This window comes from Dama dama, chromosome 23 (genome assembly GCF_033118175.1).
Source record: "Dama dama isolate Ldn47 chromosome 23, ASM3311817v1, whole genome shotgun sequence".
Lineage (NCBI taxonomy): Eukaryota > Metazoa > Chordata > Mammalia > Artiodactyla > Cervidae > Dama > Dama dama.
In genome coordinates this window covers 12879008-12899101 of record NC_083703.1, presented here as the reverse complement: position 1 = coordinate 12899101, position 20094 = coordinate 12879008, and the positions used below count along the sequence as shown (strand labels likewise).

At 42.8% G+C, this 20094-nt stretch overlaps 1 protein-coding gene and 1 long non-coding RNA gene across 2 annotated transcripts in view; one reads left to right on the top strand and one right to left on the bottom strand.

The window, feature by feature from the left end:
- The first annotated feature begins 219 nt into the window (after positions 1-219).
- LOC133044583 (uncharacterized) lies at positions 220-10953 on the top strand. The gene is made up of 3 exons (XR_009689994.1): positions 220-520; positions 5969-6054; positions 7617-10953. It is a non-coding gene; the product is annotated as an uncharacterized LOC133044583 (long non-coding RNA).
- Positions 10954-15347: 4394 nt separating this feature from the next.
- Positions 15348-20094, bottom strand: part of LOC133044216 (ankyrin repeat domain-containing protein 26-like) — a 48222-nt gene continuing 43475 nt past the window's right edge. The window contains exons 15-17 of the mRNA XM_061125641.1: positions 18229-18519; positions 17434-17636; positions 15348-16198 (exon numbers count right to left, since the gene is read on the bottom strand). Of these exons, the coding sequence (XP_060981624.1) occupies positions 16072-16198; positions 17434-17636; positions 18229-18519 (621 nt within the window). The 3' untranslated portion in view covers positions 15348-16071. The remainder of the gene's footprint in view (positions 16199-17433; positions 17637-18228; positions 18520-20094) is intronic.

Here is a 20094-nt window from a genome sequence, read left to right as displayed (position 1 = left end):
GGGTCGCGTGGTCAGCCCGGAACCTGAGGGTTGGGGGGGAAGATCGGGGCGTCTGGGGAAAGGTCCTGACAGGCAGGGTGGGGCCGGGGGAGGATCTCGGAGGCGGGGCCCGGAGGAGGCGGGGCCCGGAGGAGGCGGGGCCCGGAGGAGGCGGGGCCCGGAGGAGGCGGGGCCCGGAGGAGGCGGGGTGGGCCCGGGGGAGGGTCGCGGGGCGTTCCCGCCGTACCCGAGCCGGTGGCCACGACTGCGCTTCGGCGTCCGCGGCGGGTGTGCTGGTTGGTGCTGGATGAGAGGAGCTGTACGCGACTGGGCGCGCGGGCTTCGCGGGGCCTGCCCGAGATACCCTCCTGCACACGTTACGCGCCACAGCCGCTGGGACATCTTGGCCTATCTGGTTGACACCTGGGACCTGGACATCGAGGCCGTCAACCAGGACTACAAGCGGGCTCTCTCTGCACGAGGCTGCTTCCATGGGACATCCGGACTGCGTGCTGTACCTGCTGGCCCGGGGGGGCCGCCGGTAAGTGGTGGGCCTTGCAGACAGACCCCCACCCTTTCCTGCCGATCTTAGATTCCCACTCTTGGTCAGCCTCCACACCATAGCCTCTCAGGCTTCCCCTACAGAACATCATTGCTGTCCTTGTGGGGTTAGCTGCTCCAGCCTTCTGTTTCAGACTGCCTCCCATGATAGAGCAGAGAGCTGTAACGAACATGTTCAGATCCCCTGGAGAAGGAAATGGCAACCCACTTCAGTATTCTTGCCTGGAGAATTCCATGGACAGAGGAGCCTGGCAGGCTACAGTCCATGGGGTCGCATAGGTCCGGACACTACTGAGCGACTCTCACTCACTCACTGCCTATAGCGTGGGTCCCAGGCGTGATGTTTGTCTGGAAACATCTCGCTAAATGATTATTGCACAGATGACATTGTTCTAATTTTCTGTTTTGAAATTCCTAGTTATAGCTTGTCAGAAATCTGCAAAGACAGCTGGGAAGTCCCATGCACCTTTTCCCCATCTTGCCCCAAAGTTAATGTCTTACAACTAGAGTACAATCACAAGAAGAAACTGACACTGCTATGACATTGCTACTCTCAGGGCCCTTACTCACATTTCACAGGTATATGGATGAGCACAGGTGTGTGGGGTCCTCTGTGCAGTTTTATAACATGACCTCCACAGTCACTATGCTCACCTGTAACCATTATACAAAGCAATTGCATTCTGTTATTAATAGATGCACACAATCTTCAGTACTAACGGTCCACCTCCTTAGACATTTGAACACCTGAAAATTCATACCATAATAAAGTTCCTGAATGAATCCACAAGGGATTCCTGATCTTACATAAACAAGAAGAGCATCAGAAAGATATACAGCTAAATAAAGCGCATCTTGCCCACTGGCATGGGAGAATACGCCTGCTTACGTTTTGAGGTTTGGGCTTTGGCTGTGACTGAGCCCAAGACATTCTGCTGCTAGTAAGTTGGTCTAAAGATAGTGGAGACATATTACCTTTTAAAAAACAGTTCTGGGGATAAAGAAACAGCCTCCCTAAACAACCATCAGAAGAGCAAGTCTCATTTGACTGTGTGCTTAGGAAGGGCAGTTACAACAAGACATTTTGCCTGTTCTCACCTTACTGGCTTTCTCATGTCCCTTCTACCCTGGATTCATTCCCTCTGTGAAGCACTTCTTCAAGATTCCAGCCTTCATGTACCTGGATTTCTCCTTTTTGATTTTTTTGTTCACTCTCATTACTACATTACCAAAACTAAGAAAACAAAACATTAAAAATACAGCAGTGTGTACATGACTGTCTCAAACTCACTAGCTATCCCAACAAGGACCTACTGTATAGCACAAGGAAGTCTGTTCAATGTTATGTGACAGCCTGGATAGGAGAGGGGTTTGGGGGAGAATTGTTGTTTAGTTGCTCAGTCCTGTCCAACTCTGTGTGACCCCATGGACTGCAGCATGCCAGGCTTCCCTACCCTTCACCATCTCCCAGAGCTTGCTTAAACTCATGTCCATTGAGTCAGTGATGCCACGCAACCATCTCATTCTCTGTCATCGCCTGCTCCTCCTGCCTTCATTCTTTCCCAGCATCAGGGTCTTTTCCAATGAGTCAGCTCTTCACATCAGGTGGCCAAAGTATTGGAGCTTCAGTGTCAGTCCTTCCAATGAATATTATGGGTTGATTTCCTTTAGGATTGACTGGTTTGATCTCCTGACTGTCCAAGAGATTCTCAAGAGTCTTTTCCAAAAAAAAAAAAGAGTCTTTTCCAAGGGGGAGAATGGATACATGTATATCTATAGCTGAGTCTCTTTACTGTTCACCTGAAACTATCACAACATTGTTAATCAGCTGTACCCCAATGAAAAATGAAAAATTCTAAGAAACAAAAAAATGAAATAGTGTTGGTAGTTAAGTAATACCAAAGCAGTCCTATTTAGTCAAAGCCATGGTTTTTGCAGTAGTCATGTATGGATGTGAGAGTTGGACCATAAAGAAGAGCTGAGAGCTGAAGAATTGATGCTTTTGAACTGTGATGTTCAAAAGAGAAGACTCTTGAGAGTCCCTTGGACTGCAAGGAGATCAAACTAGTCAATCTGAGAGGAAATCAGTCCTGAATATTCATTGAAAGGACTGATGCTGAAGCTGAAATACCAATACTTTGGCCACCTAATGTGAAGAACTGACTCACTGGAAAAGGCCCTGATGCTGGGAAAGATTGACGGCAGGAGGAGAAGGGGACTTCAGAAAGAGATGGTTGGATGACATCACCGACTCGATGGACATGAGTTTGAGCAAGCTCCAGGAGTTAGTGATGGACAGGAAAGCCTGGCTTGCTGCAGTCCATGGGGTCGCAAAGAGTCAGACATGACTGAATGACTGAACTGAACTGAACTGATTCAGGAGGAGAAGGGGATGACAGAGGACTAGATGGTTGGATGGCATCATCAACTCAATGGACATGGGTTTGAGCAAGCTCTGGGAGATGGTGAAGGACAGGGAAGCCTGGTGTGCTGCAGTCCATGGGGTCACAAAGACTTGGAGAAGACTGAGCCCCTCAACGACAACAACAATACATAAAACAGATAACCAACAAGGACCTATTGAGATAGAGAATGGAGATATATATATATATATTCATATATAACTGATTCATATATAACCTGAAACTAACACAACACTGTGCGTCATACTTCAATGAAATTTTTAAAAAATTGTTTCCTGCTGGAACAAGGCCTTATATCTCTTTAGAACAAATCTCTCCAACTCCTAATAAATATCTCAGATGCTAAGGGGTCATTCCTATGACTTCTTTCCATTAAATTTGCAGTTTTCTAAAGTACCTTTATTCAGTCCAATGGGTCATGAGCATTGAGGGACCCAATGACAACCAGTAACAACCCACGAAAGAGAAGAAGCCACATTTTGTTGGTTTTCGAATCTCTAGCATCCAGCACAGAGACTAGACTCTGGACTTGGTTGGTTTTGGGTGTGCAGCTTTTGAAGGACATGATACTCATTGAACAGCCGAGGGGCAGGGGGAGATAGGACACACAGAGTATTTTAAGAAGATAGGTTTTTCTGGACTTTTCACACTAGGTGGGTAACGAATGAAAAACTCCTAACTAGGAACATTCCCTCCGCCTCTTGAATCTGTTTAAAACAAAGGAGGACACACTAAAAAGAAAAACTAATGGAAATGGAGCAGAACACTGTGAACACCTCCCCATGGCACCTGCCTCTTGTTTGTAGAAAAGCTTCAGCCTTCTGAGGCTTTGCCCAAGTCCCAAAGAGCAAACGTAATCAGAGAAGTGAGAAAATGCTGAAAGAAATGAAAACAGTCCAAGACAAAATAACAGTAGTTAAAATAGCAAAGTCAACTCCTCCTCAAGGCTGTAGATAACATTCTGAGCCATATCCTGGAGTTCTGCTGCAGATACTGAAACCCCCACCAGGTGGAAGAAGTTAACCGCATGCTGACTACACCTATGTAGACCCCAGACCAGTTGAAACCCAATGGTTGATGATACTAACTCCTAAAAACACCCACTTAGCTCACCACCAGCCAATCCAGAAGGATGTACACCAGCTATCAGGCATCTGAAACCCTCACCCCTAATGGTGCCTTTAAAAACCCTTCCCTGAATTTGGGGGAGAATGGATACATGTATATGTGTGGCTGAGTCACTCTGTTGTGCTCCTGGAACTATCACCACATTGTTCATTGGCTATACTCCAATAATATAAGTTGTTTTTAAAAAATTATTTTTGTCCTTAGGAAACCTAAGCCACATATTTTTCTTTATTCTAGTTTACCAAGAAATGCATTCATTTTTTCCAGTCAGCTTAGATGTTTTTGTGAAGGTATATTTTAGGTGTGATTAGTATTTAAGGCAGTAATTTTGAATAAAAGTGATTACCCTCCATAATGTCCATGGGCCTCATCCAATCAGCTGAAGGCTGCAAGCCCAAAGACTGAGGTTCCTCAAAGTGGAAGGATGCTTTCAAATTGTGGTGCTATAGAAGACTCTTGAGAGTCCTTTGGACTGCAAGGAGAGCAAACCAGTCAATCCAAAAGGAAATCAACCCTGAATATTCATTGGAAGGACTGATACTGAAGCTGAAGCTCCAATATTTGGGCCACCTGATGCAAAGAGTGATTTCTCAGAAAAGACCCTGATGCTGGGAAGGATTGAAGGCAGGAGGAGAAAGGGGCAGCAGAGGATGAGATGCTTGGATGGCATCACCGACTCAATGGACATGAATTTGAGATAACTCCAAAAGTGGAGGACAGAGGAGCCCTGAAGACTGCAGTCCATGGGGTCGCAGAGTGGAACACAACTTAGCGACTGAACAACAACCTAAAAGTGGAAGGAATTCAAGTCTGAAGCATAGAAACCCTGGCTGAGTTTCCAGACTATTGTTCTGGGGATTCAGATTCAAGACTGCAACATCAACTCTTCCCTGAATCTCGTCTGCTGGCTCACTCTACAGATTTCAGGTCTCCTGACAGATGGATAGATAAATAGCTAATCCCCTACTCTATTTATTCCCCCTCTGGAGAACCTTAAAAATTCTACAGTATTCCAGCAGTGTGGCTCTAGTTATGTTTCACTATATCCAGGCAGCAGGAATATAGTTATGTTTATAATTATAGTAAAATACATTGTGGTAATCATCTTATAAGTCAAATCATTATGCTCTACACCTTAAACTTACACACTGCTGCATGTTAATTACATCTCAGTAAAACTGGAAGAAAAAAAAAAGAAATTCGGGAAACAGAGATTCAGGTTAAACTGAAAGAGTGTTCCAAAAAAGAGTCAGGGGTTTATGTTTATGAAGACAAAAGCCCACAGGTTGTCAAAAATTGCCTCGTGAGACTGTGAGCGACTCTGATACAAGCCAGGAAATATTTATCCTTAGGGAATCACAAGTTATTTAGGGCAGGGGTGGTCCAAGAAGTAGCTTGAGTTTTTGGCAGATGTTCTGGAGGACTTCATTAGGACAATAAATGATCGGAAGGTCAGATTCCATGCAGGCTGAGACATGCCTATGTCACACCCGTTAATGGTCTCCTGGCTCTGTTTCAGAGAGCTCTTTAGGGAGCATTATTGTTGTTGAGTGGCTAAGTCATGTTCAACTCTTTGCAACCCCATGAACTGCAGCACGCCAGGCTTTCCTGTCCTTCACTATCTTACGGAGTTTGCTCAAATTAGGGAACGTTACCGACTCCGTGGTTTTTGTTTCACAAAAGGCAGTATGAAATCTGTTCCTGACTTCTGCTGAAGTGAACAACTGTAATAGGGAAGACCCTTTTGTATTCTATTACAAGTTCAGCACTAAAGGGATGTTGCCTTTATGCTTATATTATACATAGTGGCTCATTGCTGGGAGCCCTGCCTCCCACAAAATGAGCATTTAGCTGAAATACCTGTGTTTACCTTCCAGGAAACAACCTGACCAAGCCCACCTGTCAATGACTGCAGGAAAGAAATTAACACATTCCCTTCAGAGGCTGATGTGAACCAGGAAAGGTTTGACTCTACTCTTTCTCCTTTTAGTGTAAACCAAGCCTGAATTCTAACTCAGGCAAGATGGTTCTTGGGGACATGAGTCCACCATTATCTTGATCTACCAGCTTTCCAAACAAAATTGCTATTCCTTGCCCCAACAACTCATCTCTTGATTTATCGGCCCATCTTATAGGAAGCAATAGGACTTGGTAACACGATGACCCTACCTATGTCTAAGGCCTTCAAGTGAGTGTCAGCTCACTGGCTGGTGCTGCTGTATAGATAACAGTTTACCAGAGATCTCTTCCTTGCAGACGAGGCAAAGTCTATGCCAGTTGTAATGAGCATAACTACCTGTACTCAGGTGTGTCCTGGGGGGGAGGACAAAAACTTTATCCTTCTAGGTTCATCTGGCTGGTTAAGAAGCAACTTAACATGAGACAGATTAACAGGAGAAAAGCAAACAAAAGCTTAACAGCATGTATACTTCTGTATACATGGGTGAGAACCAGAAAACCTGAGTAACTCACCAGAATGGTTGAAACCCTTACCTTAAATGCCATCTTCAGCTAGAAACAAAGGAGGATGTTGTGGGTAGTGGTTTGGGACTAGAATGTGGAGGAAGGTGATTCATGTGGAGATGGAAAAGCAAGTGTTTGGAACTCTGTAAATATCTGTAGTTCCCGTGACCACACCTGGCCCACATATTTTCTCAGTATCTCTGGTTGTAGCTGTCTTCCTGGGCCAGGCCCTTTGTCTAAAATATTCAACATTTAAGGAGGCAGTTAAAAGACTTTGAGTCTTTTTTGTTTCTTAAAAATATTCTGCCTAAAATCATTCTCTTGCCAAAGAGACACATTTTGGGGTGACAAATTTTGCTTCCCTACAATACCCTGGATCAGGTAGAAAAGGTTAATATGGAAACCCAAGGAGGAAGCCACCTTGCTCCCCAAAATAGTCCCTAAAATTTGGGGGGACTTGCTTAGATTCCTGAATCTAAGACTTGGGGGAGTTCAGCTGAGACCATTTTCTTTTGCTCAGTCCGGGTCTTGCTGATTAAATGTTGCCCAAGACAAGCCAAAAGGATTTGGTGCCCATCAACTTCAAGTTTCCTTGCACTGGTTACAGTGGCTGCTGTTGGGCCTAGAACTCTTCTAGGAACAACGGGGGAAATTGTGGGGAAATAAACTTCCCTGGGATTTCTCAGCGGTTTTGTAAAAAGCCCAGATCTTCTGAGACTCTTCAGTGCAGACATCTGCAGCCATTCATCTAGTTAATAGCTCCAACCTGAAAGAATTCATAGTCTCATCTCCCCAAGGAGCAGGGGAGACCTACAGCCCAGAGTAGGTCCCCCGAAGGTGCTCCGTCTCCCTAAGAATTTATATTTCAAGAAGGGATGAGGCCCAGAACCTTGGAGACTCCAGATCAGGCTCCTGGAGAGATTTTGTTACCAGCAAAGCCCATAAACAGTTACCAGGTTAAAAAAACAAACAAACCAAAAAACAATATTAGGAATAAAAATATTAACCTCCTTTCCCTTGTGCTTAGTCTGATTTCTCTTGCTCACTGGGTGTTTCCTGCAGAGGCCTTGCTTCCGGCTCTTCAAACCCCAGTTCCTGGTGTGAACCAGCTTGGACGATGCTCCTGCTTGGGGTGGGGGGCTGTGTGCAGAGATGCTGCACTGGACACCTTAATGCAAGATGGCAATGAGCCCTGTGAGCCCCATTACCTGGAGCAGCTGTGCCTGTCTCTGCTCCCCAGAACCCCGCCAACTCTACCTAATCCCCCGCTGATGAGAGCCCTATGGAGCAGCCCCACCCATGGCCTATTGGAGAGCGTGGACTGTACAGTGGGTGCTCCACTTCTCATTTCCTTTGCTTCTCAACACAACTCACTCCATTGGCGGAGAAACATTGGGCAGAAGGACCCTTTTGGGGTGGGTACCAGCTTTACTTACATATCAAAGGCCAGAGTAAGGAGGAGATCCTTCCCAGGAGAGGAGAAAGCCCTTCTCAAGCAGCAGAGACAAAGTTTCCTACCGTCCTGCACCTGCTGGTGTGGAACAACTGATCTGCTCTCAACACACGGCCCCAGGTGCGGTCCTGAGCGAGGGGGCAACACCTGTATGTTTACCGTGAGATATTTAATAAGGACTATGTCTCTGATTGCAATAACCTGTCCGTGCCTTCAGGATAAAAGGAACGAATACTGAGAGCCCAGCCAAAAGCAAGAGTGTCTCAAAGAGGTGAGTGACAGTGAACGCCAAGAGGAAGGAGAAATTCAGACACACAAGGACTGGAAAGGTATGGCTTTGATTCAGTGACGCGGAAATCATCAGTGACTTGGGAGCAGTTTTGAGGGAAAGAGAGGGAAGACAGTCTAGAGTTGCTAGAGATACAGGCAAACCTTTCAAGAAGTTTGTTCTGGGACCTAAGATTGTCTGGTACAAGTGAGAGGGGAAGACCAGGGTGAGAAATTTATAGAAAGGAGATTTGAAATCATCAGAAGATACAAATTAAATAAAAGTAGCAGGATCACTCGGAGAAGGCAATGGCAACCGACTCCAGTACTCTTGCCTGGAAAATCTCATGGATGGAGGTGCCTGGTAGGCTTCAGTCCATGGGGTCGCTAAGAGTCGGACACAACTAAGCGACTTCACTTTCACTTTTCACGTTCATGCATTGGAGAAGGAAATGGCAACCCACTCCAGTGTTCTTGCCTGGAGAATCCCAGGGACGGGGAAGCCTGGTGGGCTGCCGTCTATGGGGTCGCACAGAGTCGGACACGACTGAAGCGACTTAGCAGCAGGATCCCTGGGCAGTGCAGCACGGAGACCCTTGGAGAGGGTAACAGGGGAGAAGGATCATCAGTCTCATATGAAACTGGAGTTCTCCCAAGTCAGATATCTGAGAGGACAGAAAGACAAGGGGATCAAGGATTAAGTGAGCATTATTAACATGTCAGCTCTTGGAATTGTTGGGGAGGGAAAAACTTTCTCCACCCTCTGAGGTTCAGCTATTGGGAGTCTGCCAGTTAAATTGACAAAAGCAGATAACCATGAGAAAAAACATTTACATAGCTTTCCAGGAATGATGTACACATGTGAGAGTTGGACCATAAACAAGGCTGAGTGCTAAAGAATTGGTGCTTTCAAACTGTGGTGCTGGAGAAGACTCTTGAGAGTCCCTTGGACTGCAAGGAGAACGAACCAGTCAATCCTAAAAGAAATCAACCCTGAATATTCATTGGAAGGACTGATGCTGAAGCTCCAAATTTTGGCCACTTAATGGGAAGAGCTGACTTACAGGAAAAGGCCCTGATGCTGCGAAAGATTGCGGCCAGAGGAGAAGGGGGCGACAGAGGATGAGATAGTTATATGGCATCTTCGACTAAATGGACAGTGAGTTTGAGCAAACTCCGGGAGATGGTGAAGGACAGGAAAGCCTGGCATGTTGCAGTCCATGGGGTTGCAAAGAGATGGACATGACTGAGCAACGGAACTATAACAACAACATGCAGAGGTTCACAAAGAAATGTGACTTGAAGGGAGTTGATATACAACTGGGAGTTGATATACTACTTAATAAATGACAGGGAACAAAGGAAACTATAAGTAAGGTGAAAAGACAGCCCTCAGATTGGGAGAAAATAATAGCAAATGAAGCAACAGACAAAGGATTAATCTCAAAAATATACAAGCAACTCCTGAAGCTCAATTCCAGAAAAATAAATGACCCAATCAAAAAATGGGCCAAAGAACTAAACAGACATTTCTCCCAAGAAGACATACAGACGGCTAACAAACACATGAAAAGATGCTCAGCATCACTCATTATCAGAGAAATGCAAATCAAAACCACAATGAGGTACCATTACACTCCAGTCAGGATGGCTGCTATCCAAAAGGTCTACAAGCAATAAATGCTGGAGAGGGTGTGGAGAAAAGGGAACCCTCTTACACTGTTGGTGGGAATGCAAACTAGTACAGCCACTATGGAGAACAGTGTGGAGATTTCTTAAAAAACTGGAAATAGCACTGCCGTATGACCCAGCAATCCCACTTCTGGGCATACACACTGAGGAAACCAGCTCTGAAAGAGACACGTGCACCCCAGTGTTTATCGCAGCACTGTTTATAATAGCCAGGACGTGGAAGCAACCTAGATGCCCATCAGCAGACGAATGGATAAGGAAGCTGTGGTACATATACACCATGGAATATTACTCGGCCGTTAAAAAGAATTCATTTGAATCAGTTCTAATGAGATGGATGAAACTGGAGCCCATTATACAGAGTGAAGTAAGCCAGAAAGATAAAGATCATTACAGCATACTAAGACATATGTATGGAATTTAGAAAGATGGTAATCTTAACCCTATATGCAAAACCGAAAAAGAGACACAGATGTACAGAACAGACTTTTGGACTCTGTGGGAGAAGGCGAGGGTGGGATGTTTCAAGAGAACAGCATGAATATTATCTATGGTGAAACAGATCACCAGCCCAGGTGGGATGCACGAGACAAGTGCTCGGGCCTGGTGCACTGGGAAGACCCAGAGGAATTGGGTGGAGTGGGAGGCGGGAGGGGGGATCAGGATGGGGAATACATGTAACTCCATGGCTGATTCACGTCAATGTATGACAAAACCCACTGCAATGTTGTGAAGTAATTAGCCTCCAACTAATAAAAATAAATGAAAAAAAAAATGACAGGGAGTAGGACAAAAAGGCATCTTCTGAAAAACAGGTGACTTGGGGAAGGAGGGGCACTTATAACAAAAAACATTTAAGAAATATAAATGGTACTTTAGGATATATGGGAGATAGGGGAATTTTGTGAAAATGTCTGTCTGGCGCTTGGAACTTTTCTCTCATTTTAACACTGTTTCCAAAAGTAAATTAAAGTCAATTAAAACCAATTCAAATGCATTCCTTTTTATAGCTGAATAATATACAGCTTCCTATCCATTCATCTGTTAATGGACATCTAGGTTACTTCCATGTCCTAGCTATTGTAAATAGTGCTGCAGTGAGCACTGGGATACATGTGTCTTTTTGGAATTTGCTGTATGATGCAGGGAACCCAAAGCTGGTACTTTGTGACAACCTAGAGGGGTGGAACGGGGAGGGAGGTGGGAGGGAGGGTCAAGAGGGAGGGGACATATGCATTCCTATGGCCAATTCAAGTCAATGTATGGCAGAAACCATCACAATATTGTAAAGTAATTATCCTCTAATTAAAAATAAAAATTTTTTTAAAAAGTTAATTCATTGCAAAGGCAAAAACTAAGGCAAATCTTATTTCTCCATGAGGAAAGACTTATGAATCCATGTTTAAAGTTAAATATAGTAAGTTTTATGCCACTATTAACAGTTGTAATACCTCAAAACATTGATGGTAACCATAACAGCAATATCTAAATCTTTAGGTCTATATATAGTGATAAAAACTGGAAAATACAAAAAAGCTATCAATCAACACCACTAAATATTAATGACAAGTCTGGTTGTTTGGGTGCTGTTTAAACAGCTGATATTAGGGCTCAGTTTGAGTTCATAAAGGGCCGTTCAAATGGTAAAGAATCCACTTGCAATTCAGGTGACCTGGGTTTGATCCCTGGGACTGGAAGATCCCCTGGAGAAGGGAATGGCTCCCTGCTCCAGTATTCTTGCCGAGAGAATTCCATGGACAGAGGAGCCTGGCGGGCTTCTCCATGGGATCACAAAGAGTCAACATGACTGAGTGACTAACAGCATCACTTTGAATATGGAAAACTCAACTGTGCTGGTTTTTAAGTCTGCTAAGTTAGATGCAGAGAAACATCGCTTAAAATACCATATACATTTTTATCATACACATATAATATGAAAATATTTTCCTTTAATAAAGAATTTCTCATCATGTTTAATGGGAAACAATGAAAATGTCAGGTAAACAGTCCTGTAGGGAAACTTTTACTATTTATTGTTCAAGTCATATCTTTTTTCTTCAAAGTCTGTACATATTCTTGTGATGTTTTCAAAAATAGGTCCTCATATACATTTGACCCATCTGTAGATCCTCAAGGAGACACTGTAAAGGAATTAGATGCAAATTCAGCATCAACTGGAAAGAAAAGGAAAGAATTGTATTCTTCACCTAAAATATTTGAGTTAACTAAGTATTAGTTAAGAGAAAAAAACAAAAACAAAAACCTGAGACCTTTCCAAGTGTTCCGAAAAATGAAATATATCTATAGATGACACAATACAAAAAACAAGATTACAATTACATAATCTGCCCATGGTGCACGTGTGGCTGATGACCAGAGCCTCTGGCTTCCTCATGCTTCATTCATTCACTCAGTAACTATGCGCAGAGGTGCTGGGACAAGCACTGGAAGTACAAGGTGGAGGTGCCCCAGTGCACCCGGAAAACGACACGCTCTAGAGTGGGAAACAGGTGAACGGGCAGCTTCCACACAGACTCATAAACTCTAAGACAGATACAAAAGACGGCACAGGGGCACTCAGAAGGGACAGCCAGCTTCGTGTCAGTACTGCCAGCTTTCTGGTGGAGGTGCTGTGGAAGCAGATACCTGGAGGACAGGAAAAAGTACAGGAGACGGAGGGGAGGAGCACGTACAAAGCCCGCCGGTGAGGACGCGCGGCTGTGGGATCCTACAGTCTGGCTGGTTAGATGCAGAGCTGAGGGCAGAGGAGGGCGGTAAGGAGATAAGGCCGCCTACTTTGGCAGCACCCAAACTGGTGTGGGTGTTTGGAGCTTTTCCTGAGGGTGAAAGATAAACTGGTGACAAAGTCAGTGACAGAGAAATTTTAGTCACCCACCGAGTGACAGCTTCACACCCGTGACTGTTGAGTCTGGGTTTCCAGCCTTAACCGCCACCGGTGCCTGAGAAGCAGGTGAATGCCACGTCTCCTGAGAATAGTGTCAGGTGCAGGCAGACAGTTCCACAGGGATGGAGGCAGTAGAAGAAGGAAATAGCCAGAAATAAAAGAAATACACAGACCTTTAGAGATTATTTTTCAAGCTATGGAACATGATGAATCAATAAGGAAGAACTATATTTTTCACTATGACCGCTCATGTGTTCACATTTCTTATTAGCTATATGTAAGAAAAAATATTTAAGATAGCAACTGTTATCCAAACAACAGAAAGAGATGCCACTGACTGTTTACCATGTATTTCAGAAATCAGTGTCTAAATTTAATTCATACGTTTTGGCAACATACCTTCTTCTAGTTCTCTAGTTATACTCCTGTCCAACTCCCGCTGCATCTCAAATAAGCCAAATATTATTTATGTTTAAGTTAAACAAGAGAATTATCACAGGAATTACATACAATTTACTACATGTGACACTTAAATAATACTTTTAGAGACTAGACCTAACTTGAAGATTACTTAAGTAGAAAAATCATCACATAAATAGAAGAAAATGAATTCCTACTTATTCTGCTTTTAGATAAGACAATATATATATGGAATGCTATTTAGATTAATCTGATAAAAAGTATAATAAATATCAATCTATCGAGTACACATAATTTCAGAGAATTAGGGAATGACCCATAATCCTAGTAACGACCCACAAGATCACTCTCTTCTCCCTTAACAGTTCCTGCCCTAAATATGTACTTTATTTTGATTTCTAGGTGAGGATCATGTCATATGGAGGAAGTAGTCTGAAGTCAAATGTTAATAAGGAGAACACATCTGCAGTTTTCTTTAAACTTTTCCATTTAGTGAAACCATAGAAAGGTGAGGAAATTATACACAAGAAAACAATGTACCCGCAAGTTTTAATTCTAAAGGCGTTTAGTGAGAAGGATTCTCTCATAACTGTTAGTTTGCGAACTATGCCCCATGGAAGGGGAAGGTCCCACGGGGGTCACTGCAGGGGTGAGGAACAGAGAAGTCACAGCTGCACGGTCTCTGGCCACTCTTTAGCTAAATGGCTCTATACTTGTCTCTTTCATATAATACCATTCCACTCAGAAGTGTTTTTTAAAAGAAAGGTTGTTTTCTTTGGAAAAAAAAAAAATTTTTTTTTAAGGTATGAGAGTCATTGATTTAGTCAAAGTTCCTAATTCTACAAAAGAAGTAACAAGGCCAATGGACCTCTTACTGAGTCTAGAGTCCTATGCCAGCTCCTTCCTCAGATTAAGAAAACACATATAGATTTTTAACTGTAACATCGAGAAAATGAATATGTAAAACCTTGTTACATAGTTCAATAATGCTTGTGGCATTTCATAAATGTTTTAAATTATATGTCTTAAATGCATGAACAAAAATAAATCAATATCAAACTCCTATTTGTAGCAGTCGATATAGTTAATTTGTAAAGCATAAATATCTTTTAAACACAGGACAGGAAACTTGAAAGAGGAAATCTTTAGTTGAATCAAGCAGGCCAAAACTGAAGAGATTCATCTTAAAAGGATGTTCGTTTCCTCCAGATAAAACCTGGTTTATTAAAATGAATCAGCAAAATGAATTATCCACATTTTGAGTTATTTAGGACACAATTTAAAACACAAATAAGATCTCTTTACTATTTAGCATACTTCTATCCAAGCTGTCATAATTAGTTGGTATATACAAAAAGCATGAGTGTAATCTCAACTATAATCTAAATCTGGTCAGAAATTGCACTTGAACTTCATCTCCTCAGCCTGAAGTTTCAAGTGGAGGACTTATACTCCTACCCTCCTCATGAGAAGCGAGATTTACCCAACGGGTGAGTTTGGGAGAAGGAACTAAGAAGTGCTTGCTTGGTTCCCAGTGTCTTCTTTGAAAAGATGTGTGTGCTCACAGCACCGTGAACTTGGGTCTGCGGTAGGCAGCCCGCCCCTGGGGTGGGGACTGAGCCATTGCTTCCTCCCCTTAGGCCTGCGTGGGGCAGTGTCTGACTTGGGATGAAGAGTCTGGAGGCCCGCTGTGACTGCACAGCTAAAGCACGTCCTCCAGGTTCATGGCTCTCAAGTACTAAGACCCAATGTAGCCGCAGTGCTGTCGAAGACACCTTAAGTGCTCTATGATGGCAAGAAGCCAAATGGGAACACAGGTTGAGACTGCATTTAACAAGGGCTATTTTTATCTGCACCATAACCATCATGAAAACACCATCAAAACCACAAACCCGTGTGCTCTGACTAAAATGGATATTTTAATCACAACGATCACACAATGAAAACTAGCTGCAATTTAGACTCCCCATCATTGCTCTTAGTCATCAATCATCCAGGTGCTGTTGAGATAGAGACAAAAGTGAGCTTCATTTAAAATTTTTTAATGTTTGCTTTAACTACAAATTTAGAAACGTTCTACAATTGCTCAGAAAATATTTTTTAGAAATTTAAGTAACAAGGCTATAAGTAAAATAGCGATTAAAGATGCATTCTTGTGTAAGAAAATGACCAAAATGTTGATCGAAAACTAGAAATTAATCTTCTGATATAGTGCTGCAAGTTTGTTTAATTCATAAAAAGGATTTATATAGGATTCCTTCAAATACAAAAACATCCATATATGGTTAGTGTTTCAATGCCAGTCATTCACTTATGCTTAGGGGTAGAAAAACTGCAGTGGGTTCAGCGGAGCTTGGAGATGATTATGAACACTTGCCAAGGTGAAATCAATTAGAAAGGAGATCAAATATTTGAAAGTATATGTTTGGTTACTAGGCAATAAGATTTCATTTCTAAAGTAGAATTTAAATGCAGCTTTTCAAGAAATTTAAGAAATTAATAAGTATCTTAAAAATAGAAATCTAGGACAAAAGAAACATAAAATTTTTGTCTCCTTGGTTAGCACAGTTAATTATGGCTTTTACTTAGTGCACATAAGTCAAATAAACAGCTCAGAAGTTGAAAATAAGAATCATTCATATTGGAAATGCTAAACCCAAGGAAAAAAAGATAGTAGAACTAAACTTGATCAAGTCAGTCGCCATGCTGTTATTTGAAGGGCATGGAATTGAGGTAGAAAATCCTATGTTTGTTTTTGGAGAAAGATTCATATTGAAGTATTATGGAAATTTCTTCTGCGAGGTCGGCTCCAGGACTGGCCTCGTGGTGAGAGTGCTCAGTAAAGATCTGTTCTGCTGTTTCTCCACCTCAAGTTCGGTGCTCATCTCTGCCAGCCTCCGATTAGTCCTGGGGAAGATGGAAAACACCAGTTTTGTTCACGATTCCCTAAAGGATTTGCATTTTGTAAGCTGCCGCACAGTAAATGTAATTCCCGTCACACCGTGTGAGCACTGGAAGCAGAGAGCCGACCTGCTGTAAACAGTGACAGCTCTGACCTTGTTCTAAAAAAGCTCACGTGTGTCTGGGCTCCTCAGGTAACAATCTGGGGGAGGAGAGAAAGGGCGTCAGAGAGAACGGGAGGTGGGCTCACAGTGACGCCTGCTGCCTCTGGGACACGCCTGCCCCCAGGAAACAGTTCAGGGATGAAGAAACACACCTCCCACAAAGCCACTTTCAAGCATTTGCTTTCGCCACCCTTGTATAAATGTTTCACTCATGACCTCAGAAAAATTAAGCACTTGGCTCTGAGGAATCACCTAGAGCCACAATCTCGAGAGAGGATGAGAAAGTCAGTGGGTGAGGCTGAAAAGGGCTAAAACGGCCCCAGGAACAATTACAAGCATCCCCTGCTTTTCCAAAGTTCATTTTATGTTACTTCACTTCTACGAGGGGCCTACATAGGCACCTGTTTTTCATTTAAAAAAAAAAGAAAAAAGAAAAAAAAAGTCTGAAGAGGATTTTTGGTTTCATTTAAAAATGCAAAAAGCTGAAACGGCGTTCAGTGCATGTTTTTACAGCGTGAGGCATCGCGCTCCACAAACAGGGAGAGCGGCCCCACCGAGCTCCTTCCCCGGAAGCCACACCCCACATCCCAGCATCACGTCCCACAGCCCTGAACCCTCTCTGGGAGCACCCGTGCTTCCCTTGTGTGCGCTTATTTTAGGCATCGACTAGCAGAACGTGCCCTGGGTCCCTGCTCCTTTGCTGTATGCTCTCTGGGCTTATGAAAGGCGTCCTAGGAGTGCTCTGCTTTCAGAGGGCAGTGCAGGTGGGATCTGCCCCTTCCAGCCTCCACACCCTCCCTCAGTCAGGCCACCACGCCAGCGTCAGCCCCTCTGTGAACTACCCCGCCTTTCACCCCTGTGTGAACGTGGCCCGACTTCACAAGCATGCTTTCACACAGTGTAGGAAAACGCACCAGGACGTGGTGTCACTCATCTGTCTTAGGGCGCCCCCTTAGCAGGGACTGTCTAGTTAGCTTTCACTGCCTACGAATCTCAAGAACCTGGCTCTATAAAAACTAGGCTTCAGAGACAAATTAATGGACTACATTTATTTTGTGATTCTGTGTTTTGACTTACTTGTCTAGTTTCTTTTCCAATGACTTCCTAACTTTTACTCCTTCGAGGTACAGTTTCTTATATTTTTCCAAATCTGCTTCAGAAGTTTCCAACTTGAAGACTTCAGATGCCAACTCTTTAATTCTGAGTTCCATCTGACTTCTTAAGAAAGCAATATGCTCCTCTTCTGCCTGCTTTAAGTTTTCTTGAGATGCTGCTTGTATCTAAGTCAAATTTTAAAAGATATATTTCTTTTGTTAATGATTATAACCTGAATAATTATATTTGTTCCCTTTAGTTTTGAGTCAGTAATTCAGAGAGCAATTTTAAATGTGAAAAAAAGAAAAGTGAAACTTTAAAATAATCATGGTCAATGTGAAATGAATTAAATCTGAATTATAAAATTATAGTGGAATCAATGTTATAGTAGTATTTATGTAACCTAATAATTCAAATAATAAGAGGATCAACTTAAAATTTTAAAAACTGAAGAAGACAACTTGAGAATAATTCAAGAGGATGGTACCCATTCTAAACCATAGTACTTTGTTTCCTTCTCATGGTCTTGTTTTATACCAACTGGTCTTATAAGTAAAAGGATCCTCTAGTCAGAATCATTCTGAAAGATCAATTGAGTGATAACTGTGATGGAAATTGAAATATTTCTCTCTTCAGAGACAGACAAGTGCCGCCTTCCTTCCAGAAATCTACCAAACAAACTGCTCTAAGGGAAGCAGAGGAAACACATAAGCTGTACACATCCACTGTAATTTACAATGAGGTGAATTCAAGGATATGACAGATCAACAAATTAACCTGTAAAACCGTGTCGACTTCTTTTAATTTCTCTACTAGCTCCTGTCTCGCTCTTTCTTCAATCTCCTGCTTATACTGCTCTACTTGACTGTGTTCCGTCATATTCATTTCTGTGTGACTTTTGAGGTTCACTATTTCTTGCTCCAGCTTCTTGTTATTCTTCTCTAGTTCTTCACATTTCTTTTGCATTCCTGTCATGAATAATAACTCCTCTCGAAGAACTTGAATTTTTGCATTCATGTGCAGACATTGTGAACATACAGTTTCCAGCTCTGCTGGAAGATCATCAATCTGCAAGAATAAAACAAATGACATTTGGTAATGAGGGAAGTGGACTGAACACAGCCAAACACAAACCAAGGATCAAATAAATATGATGGTATCTGTATTGATGAATGTAGGACCAGGAATTACTCAGAGAATCAGGAAAGAAGTTTAAACCACCAAGAGTCACAAAATATAGTCTTCACTGTCATCATCTTTGTCACACAACATTTGCACTTGATTTTACACTCTTTTATTGTTCTATAATAGTACTTTTCTATCATTCCTCCATGGAATGACTGCAAGTCACCCCTTAGTAGAACGTCTCTTACTCCTTCCCCCCCAGCATGTCCCATGGTTTTTAAAGAAGTTTGAGGTATACTGTATTGAGTTATCTGAGGCTGAGTTAATAAATGCCTCCCAAAAGAAGATTGTGAAAATAAGGCTGTAATTAATAAATCTTCTAAGTATGGATTTTAATCCAATAAGCCTTTTTCTGAACTAGAAATAGTTTTTGCTAATTTGAATTGCATTCCAAAGAGAAATGATTTGCAAGGCTAAAGATATCCCGTCTCCTAAGAGTTTAGTGAGATGATCCATACATTTTTCTGAACAAGAGAAAAATGCCTCTTTCTTGTAATCCTTTGTTACTTTCCACAGAATAAGAGAATATACCAAAGAAAACACACAAAAAATATTTGCTGGAATTTCAGTGACACAGAGTTGGAAAGAACTTTCATTTAGACAGAATGATTACTTGGTAAGTCGAGGTGAGTGGAGCTGGTGGTATTCAAACATGTCTACAAATTCTTTGACAAGTTTCTTGTGAAATTCCCTCTCCTTAAATATGTGCTGGCCTCAATAACTGATTCTAGTGGACAGAGTCTGGGGGAACTGCTATGTGATCTCTCAAGCTAAATAGCTTCTGACTGGCTCCGTGGGGAAGCCCACTCTTAGCATCAGTCACCACGCTTTGAAGAAGCCCAGGCTACATACTGAGCACATGTCAGTGTCCCGACTGACCGCCCCCACCTAATGACCCATCCAAAAGCCAGCTCCAACTGCCGGACGTGTGCATGAACAGGTCTTCAGATGACTCTGGTCCCCACCTTCACGACATCCCAGCTGATGACGACTGGAGAAGAAATGAGCTGGGCTCACTCACTGAGCCTTGCCCCAACACAGACTTGTGAACAAAGGAAATGCTGTTTTGAGCCACTAGGCTTTGGGTGATCTCTAATACAATTTGTTAGCAATAAATAACTGGCACAGATACGGATATTAAAAATGGGGTTCAGTGCAGTTCACTCAGTCACACCTGACTCTTTGTGACCCCATGGACTGCATCACACCGGGATTCCCTGTCCATCATCAACTCCTGGAGCTTCCTCAAACTCATGTCCATTGAGTCAGTGACGCCCAAAAATGAGGTATTGCCATTAAAAAAGAACTAAAACATGTGAGAATGCTTTTGAACCTGGATGTAGGAGGGACCCGAATGGATACAGAGAAAGAAATGGAAACCCAAAGGGCTTCATGAGTTTGTAAACAGAAGCCTGATGGCCCTTGAAGAGGCTGCCAGTGACAGCTTCTAGGCAAGAG